Source organism: Mustela nivalis, assembly GCF_964662115.1.
Source record: "Mustela nivalis genome assembly, contig: HAP1_SCAFFOLD_3189, whole genome shotgun sequence".
NCBI lineage: Eukaryota > Metazoa > Chordata > Mammalia > Carnivora > Mustelidae > Mustela > Mustela nivalis.
Window position 1 is genome coordinate 1 of NW_028133482.1, and position 7,922 is coordinate 7,922.

A 7,922-nucleotide genomic window follows, 5' to 3' on the forward strand; every position below is an offset into this window, starting at 1 on the left:
GAAAGGAACATGTAAAATGCAAACATACACACACACAGAATGGATATTATTCATCTTTAAAAAGAAAGGAATTCTTTCACACACTATAACACAAAGGAGCTTGGAAGACATTTTGTTGAATGAAATAAATCAGAAACATACGCATAAAATACTGCATGATTCTACTGATAGGAGCTATCTGAAATAGCCAAATCTCTAGAGACAGAAAGTGGAATGGTGCTTGCCAGGGGCTGGGGGAGGGGAGAAGGGGGAGTTCTCCTTCAGTGGGTGCAGAGTTTCAGTTTCAGGGAAGACGAAAAAGTTCTGGAGAAGGATGGTGCTGATGGTCGCACAGAGACCCGAAGGTGCATACTGCTACCAAATCATACCCTCAAAAATGGTTAAAATGGTAAATTTTCAGTCCTGTTATTTTGACACAGGAGAAGAGAGTGAGCAAGATTCAGATGCACAGGTGAGAAGCAGAGGTAGGAGGGAGGAGGTTGGGAAGAAGCTTCCTCTGATGTTAATGGACAGCTGGCCAAGACCTCCGTGACGGCGTCTGCGCTCCCACATGCTTCCCACCTTCTTGGTTAAACAGATTCTGCCTTAAACGGGAGATTTTTCCATCTAGCCTTTTTGTGCATGTGGCATTTTGTTCATAAAATACACAAGTGGTCCTGAAGTTTCTGGGTCGAGAGTGATACACGGGCTTACAAATTTCAGATGCAGATTAGAGCTGATTAATTGCGATCAAGGGGCAGGTTTTGGGTGCTCCAGGGACGTCTTAAGTTGTAGACACCGTCTGAAGTGTGTGAGAACACAGGTACAGTTATCTACCGGTTCAGGTTCCCAAAATGTCTCTTGGGCTCAGAGATGCCTCAGAGGAGAGCGTGAGTGCTCCCCCACCACAGAACCCCCACCCCCAACACAATGTCAGTAAAACATGGAGCAGAAGAAGTCTACCAAATTAAGCGATTTAAAAAACTTTTTTAAAAAAAAATTATTTATTTATTTGTCAGAGAGAGAGAGGGAGAGGGAGCGAGTGAGCACAGGCAGAGCCAGAGGGAGAAGCAGGCTCCCCGCCGAGCCAGGAGCCTGATGTGGGACTCAATTCCAGGAAGAGGATCGTGACCTGAGCCGAAGGCAGCCGCTTAACCAACTGAGCCACCCAGGTGTCCCTTAAACTAACTTTTAATTCCAACAAGTCCATGTACCTGGAACCTTCTTGACATACTTATGTCTGTCTTGTAAGTTCTTACGTTTCGGCCCATCCCAAATTCCCTTGTCTCTTTCCTCCTTCTCCCACCAGATTGTGCCCTGAATTAGGAATAGGAAGGATGGAGAGAGCCCAACATGTGCCAAGAGGGGAGAGAGCCGGGCATCTGCTGGAGAGAGCGATCCAGACCCCTCGAGGACAGTTTTGGAGGATGGTCCAAGGCTGGGTCGGTGGCTGGAAACAGCCCTTACCTCGAGATCCCAAACTGGACACCAGTGTGGCAGTTACGTGTTTCCCTTCAAACTGGTTGCCAGGCTGGAATGACCTGTGACATCAGAGGCTTCCGACCTTCCTGATTGGAAGGACCAGATTCCATGGTGCTTGGCAGCAGAGGTGGACAACTGTATCTTCACAGACCTTTTCGCCACTCCTGGCTTTGCCCCAGCTTGGAGAAGGGACCACGAGCTTCTGTTCGTTTGGAATTTGCCCAGAACAGGGTCTAAGGTTTCTGGGAGGCCAGAAAGAGCTAGGGAGAAATCATGGCTGATGATCAACCTAATCAACCGCATTCCCAGTCTGAGGACCAGAGTCCCCAGCCTAGCACCTCAGGGTACCCCTTCAATGTGGTGGATGATGAAATCCCAGGACCATCAGGTGAGAAAGGAGGAAGAGGAAGGGACTTGAGAGGCTTGGCTAGTAAAGAGGAATGGGTACAAAAGTCACGAAGGAGTGTCTGAGTAGGGTGTGTGTGACAGGAGAGACCCAGAAAGCCGGGGATTGGAGAAGGAAAGTATAGGAGTTGGGGACAAAACTGTAACCATGGAAGGAATACCCAAGAAGCAGGGAAAGAGGGTTAGGAGATGAGGTCCAAAGAGGAGGTAAAGGAAGAGAGGAAATTATGTCATTATTCCCAGGGGAGAAGTTATCTACAATGAAATTTTGAGGATGGGGGTGGTGAAACAGTGCCAAAGATGAATGGGGACAGATGTGTATCAACAAAGGAGAAAGATGGAAACATGGTTGGGGAGATGTCAATTGTCAGGAAGGCTGGAGAGAATGAAGGGGACGTTGGGGTTTTTGGAGGGGGAGAAGGGGTGGCTGAATTCCAAAGACAAAAGCCTTATACTGTAGCCTGGTTTCTTCACTCAGCCCCCTGGGTAGACCCCCGCCCCATGCCTGAGTCCCCCACAAGGAAGAGAGGAAGGGATGAGTCAGATGAGGAGACAGGCTCTGGCGCTGAGGACATCTGGGTCGTGGAGTCACTGTGTGGCCTCAAGATGAAGTTGAAGAGACAACGGGTGTCTTCAGTGCTCCCTGAACACCACGAGGTCTTCAAAAAGTTGCTTGGTAAGAAGATCTCCTCCAACCCGCTTCCATTTTCTCTTTAAATTCAAGACGTTTCCAATGGAATAGAATTTTCCAGTGAAAAAGAATTCTCTGAAGTTTGGTGAGCTCTCCATCCTTGGAGGACTCCATAATGATCCGTCACTGGGGAAACATAAAAATGACAGAGGATTAGGTGAGACTTGGAGAAAGGTCTGTACTTGGGATGAGAAGCTTGGTTAAAGTTACACTCCTGAGATGTCTTAGTTCTTATTGGTCTTTTGCTTTTTTTTTTTTTGGTTTTTTTTTTTTTGATATTTTATTTATTTATTTGACAGAGAGAGAGATCACAAGCAGGCAGAGGCAGACAGAAAAAGAGGGGGAAAGCAGGCTCCCCAATGAGGAGAGTGTCTGATGTGGGGCTCGATCCCAGAACCCTGGGATCATGACGTGAGCCGAAGCAGAAGCTTTAAGCCATGGAGCCACCCAGGTTCCCCTTATTGGCCTTTTGACTCTAAATGTCTTTGGCTGTGTGTGTGGAGTTGGGCAGGGGGTGTGGAAATGACATGCCATCTTTAGACCCTTATGTCACTGTGGGCTGAGAAAATGATAGGGAATGACTGTGGTCTCCGCAGTGGCATGTCCATGCATGATGAGACAGCGTCCCTGTTGACCTCCCATCCAATCTTACAGGTGGGCTCCCTCAGCCTCCCCACGCAGGAAGCCACCAACGTTCCCTGGGCGGTGACTGGTTTTTGCTCCCTTTTGCCCATCAGCCTCACCGCTGGCCACATCCTGGAAGTTCCCCAGGAGAGGCATCATTCTCCTCTTTGCCCCGGAACGCTCCCACAGTAACCCCATTCTGCTTGTCAACCTGACCTATGCCCTCTTTTCACAGAGGATCCTGTCATTCAAAAATTTCTGGCCTGGGACAAAAATCTGAGCGTATCCGACAAGGTATCATTGTTATCCACTCAGATGTGTTCTTGCTCCAACATCTGTTTGGGGCAGGGCGATGCCTCCAAAACCCTGTCTCCAACCTCATCCTGCCAACACTTCCCGCTGGGGACCTCGTGGTTTCCTGCAGGTCCTCTGGGACCTGAGTCCCAGGCATGCCCCTCTGGCTGTTGCCACCTTAAGTCCCTTCTCTCTCAGCTCTTGGGTGGGGCACCCCTTGGCTCCAGCTTCTCAGAGACCCTCCAGAGGCCGGCTGTCCTGAAGACAAGCCCTCAGACCAGCACAGCTTGCTATCCTGGGAGCACCATCAACTCTTCCCTTGACTTCTTTGGTTTGCAACCAACCTGTTGACACCAAATAAGCAAATTCACCCAGTCCGTCAAAGCGGGAGAACCTGCTCCAGCCTCATGTCCCCATCTCCCAATGGTTTTCCTCGCCCAGGATGTCACCTCTCTCTGACACTGTGTCTCCTCTTGCCACCAGTATCTCCTGTCTATGGTCATAGCTTACTTCAGCCGTGCTGGCCTCTTCTCGTGGCAGTACCAGCGAATCCATTTCTTCATAGCCCTGTGAGTATTTTTGTCTCATCCCGCAGTACAATTCGCTACCTGGGTGGATTGAGGGGGAAATTGGGACCCTAACTTTCATCTCCTTTTTTTTAAAACCATTTGTAACCGTTTATTAAACTACATTTTTAGAAAAACTGTTGACCCCGTGTGTAAAAACCATAGGATTATAGTATAGTGTTTTTTTAGACTGTTCCTTGTAAACACAAACATCCCTGACGTCAGCCAGGAGAAGCAAACAGAAGACCCTTCTAAGAGGACAGAAGGAAGGAACGGACACGGCCCTGCCCTGAGCAAACAGACTAGCGAAGCAGCCGGTCCTGACCCTCCGTCTGTCCCCTTCCCACCGCGATACCAAGAGTAATTGTTTTCCTCCTAAGCATTCCCATCACAAATGCCTCATTCACGCCCCCAAGACATAGCACAGATCTGTTGTGAATGCTTCCGCGGGTGTGTCTTACAACACTGTCCCGAAGCCTGTGGGCGCTAGGTGCATGAAGTCCTTCAAAGTTCTGGTCTCCGCCTCCACTCTCCAGGGCCAGTGGTGTTCTGGGTCAAGGCCAGGCTTGGATCCAAGCCTTTCGTCTTCTTCCGACTTGCTCATCCCCTTGGTGTTTCAACCTTCTAAGGACACTTCCCTCTGTTCCTATATTGCGTTTTCTGTCTAGCTAATTTTGCACCTATACCTGAGGAAAACGACTTGTCCTCAAGGTCAACTTCAACTCCCAAATCTTCAGATGCTCCCCCCATCCCTGCCCCGCCAACCTCCCTGACTTCTGCACCGCAGCAGCACTTCTGTTAAAATCCGAGTGTCATGGAGATTCTGGACTATGGTTATTGCCTATCCACTCACCGCTCCACCCCCCTGTCCCCTTCCCCTATCCCATTAGACTCGATGCCTGCAGGATTTGTCAAGATATTACCACACTCTCAAAGACACTGCACAATTCCTTCTGTTTTGCATAGGTTTAAGTTATGTTGGGACTAGGAGGTGATCAGTATTGCACTTAAACTTAAAAAAAGGCATTATTTATTCATTCAACAAATACATATAGAGTATACGTTATGGACCAAGGACATGAGGCAATGGGAAGAGAGGTTCAAGAAGTGCGTGTTGAATTCACGCACCCATGAACCCAGTCCTGTATTAGTCATTTGGTAGGAAAGTCATGGTTACAGAATAGAACAGGGTCAGCTCCTGCCCATGGGAGATGTATATGGCCTTGCTCTATGGGAAGACAGGTTTGTGCACAAACTCGCTAAAGGGAAGGGGTGGGTGTGGGTGTCCCCCCACAGGACATCCCCTCAGGCTTCCCATTGAGTTCCCTCTCCATCCTCAACTGGGAGAAGTCTCTGCCCAGCCATGCCGTCTTTTTTTTTTTAATTTTAAATTTTTAATTTTTTATTAACATATATTTTTATCCCCAGGGGTAGAGGTCTGTGAATCACCAGGTTTACACACTTCATAGCACTCACCAAAGCACATACCCTCCCCAATGTCCTTAATCCCACCTCCTTCTCCCAACCCCCTCCCCCCAGCAACCCTCTGTTTGTTTTGTGAGATTAACAGTCACTTATGGTTTGTCTCCCTTCCAATTCCACCTTGTTTCATTGATTCTTCTTCTACCCACTTAAGCCCCCATGTTGCATCACCACTTCCTCATATCAGGGAGATCATATGATAGTTGTCTTTCTCTGCTTGACTTATTTCGCTAAGCATGATATGCTCTAGTTCCATCCATGTTGTCACAAATGGCAAGATTTCATTTCTTTTGATGGCTGCATAGTATTCCATTGTGTATATATACCACATCCTCTTGATCCATTCATCTGTTGATGGACATCTAGGTTCTTTCCATAGTTTGACTATTGTGGACATTGCTGCTATAAACATTCGGGTGCACGTGCCCCTTTGGATCACTACGTTTGTATCTTTAGGGTAAATACCCAGTAGTGCAATTGCTGGGCCATAGGGCAGTTCTATTTTCAACATTTTGAGGAACCTCCATGCTGTTTTCCAGAGTGGCTGCACCAGCTTGCATTCCCACCAACAGTGTAGGAGGGTTCCCCTTTCTCCGCATCCTCGCCAGCATCTGTCATTTCCTGACTTATTGATTTTAGCTATTCTGACTGGCGTGAGGTGGTATCTCATTGTGGTTTTGATTTGTATTTCCCTGATGCCGAGTGATATGGAGCACTTTTTCATGTGTCTGTTGGCCCTCTGGATGTCTTCTTTGCAGAAATGTCTGTTCATGTCCTCTGCCCATTTCTTGATTGGATTATTTGTTCTTTGGGTGTTGAGTTTGCTAAGTTCTTTATAGATTCTGGACACTAGTCCTTTATCTGATATGTCGTTTGCAAATATCTTCTCCCATTCTGTCAGTTGTCTTTTGATTTTCTTAACTGTTTCCTTTGCTGTGCAAAAGCTTTTGATCTTGATGAAATCCCAGTAGTTCATTTTTGCCCTTGCTTCCCTTGCCTTTGGCGTTGTTCCTAGGAAGATGTTGCTGCGGCTGAGGTCGAAGAGGTTGCTGCCTGTGTTCTCCTCAAGGATTTTGATGGATTCCTTTCGCACATTGAGGTCCTTCATCCATTTCGAGTCTATTTTCGTGTGTGGTGTAAGGAAATGGTCCAATTTCATTTTTCTGCATGTGGCTGTCCAATTTTCCCAGCACCATTTATTGAAGAGGCTGTCTTTTTTCCATTGGACAGTCTTTCCTGCTTTGTCGAAGATTAGTTGACTGTAGAGTTGAGGGTCTATTTACGGGCGCTCTATTCTGTTCCATTGATCTATGTGTCTGTTTTTGTGCCAGTACCATGCTGTCTTGATGACAGCTTTGTAATAGAGCTTGAAATCCGGAATTGTGATGCCACCAACTTTGGCTTTCTTTTTCAATATCCCTTTGCCCTCTTGATGACTGAGTGGCACTCTGTGACACTGGGTAATAAGCAACCTATGTCCTTGCTGGGAAGCTGAGCTCAGGTGGGGGAGGGGCATCCTTCCCGTCCTGCTCCTGACCAGCCACCTGATGTCTCTCTCCAGCTACCTGGCCAGTGATATGGAAGAGGATAACCAGGCCCCCAAACAGGCCATCTTTTCATTCCTCTATGGGAAGAACCGGTCCGAGCGACCCTTGTTCCACAAACTGAGATTCCAATTTATACGATCCATGAACTGGAGGACCAGGGTGTCCCGAGAAGAGTGTGAAGAGGTAGGTTGGCTGGAGGGATTTAGGGTGTGGGGCCCAATGGGAGAGAGAGGAGGTGCAGCGAGGGACATGGGGATTTGGGACCAGAAAGAATTAAGGGTCTGGACGACAGGAGGGAGCAGGTCGGGTGTTGCGGGGGCAGGGCCCATCTGGAAGTTGTGTTCTCATGGGGCCGCTTGTCTTCTAGATCCAGGCTTTTGATCCAGACCTGTGGGTGTGGGGGCGAGACCGCCTCACTCTGATGCCCTAGGTCTCCTAGGGCCATGGAGGCCTGAGGTCATCGGCCTAAGGGAAGGTAGGTTACTGTCCTCATGGGTCCAGGCACAATGATTTCTTGTGTAATGAGGAGATCTGAGGAATCCAGTAGCTGAGCCCACGCTCACCTCCCTAGCCCCACACGTCAGCCTTCCATGCACTATGAGGTGGAAGCCGTACACGCACTCAGGTCCCAGCCACGAGCTGACAACCCCACAGAGCCATGACTCAGGGAGACGTGTGGAAAACCTTAAGGACCTCAGGAAAACCAGTTTGTCACGGAGGCATGGACTTGGCTGAAATAATTCCATGGAAACCAACTGGGCCCAGATGATAGCTCTGAGGAAATGTTGACTTTCTGTGAAAAGGGAGCAAGTTTCCAATTTTTTCCCCTACATTGTGTTTTTACTTTCTCTT

The 7,922-nt window shown here is 48.3% G+C and overlaps 1 protein-coding gene across 1 annotated transcript; it reads left to right on the forward strand.

Annotated features, from left to right (window-relative positions):
- Positions 1 to 1,734: 1,734 nt before the first annotated feature.
- Positions 1,735 to 7,500, forward strand: LOC309858680 (speedy protein E4-like; the record flags this gene model as incomplete). The annotated part of the gene is made up of 6 exons (XM_082751386.1): positions 1,735 to 1,849; positions 2,345 to 2,542; positions 3,417 to 3,475; positions 3,959 to 4,044; positions 7,085 to 7,253; positions 7,438 to 7,500. The coding sequence occupies 6 exons, from the start codon at positions 1,735 to 1,737 to the stop codon at positions 7,498 to 7,500; spliced, it is 690 nt and encodes a 229-aa protein (XP_082607512.1).
- Between the last annotated feature and the right edge of the window lie 422 nt (positions 7,501 to 7,922).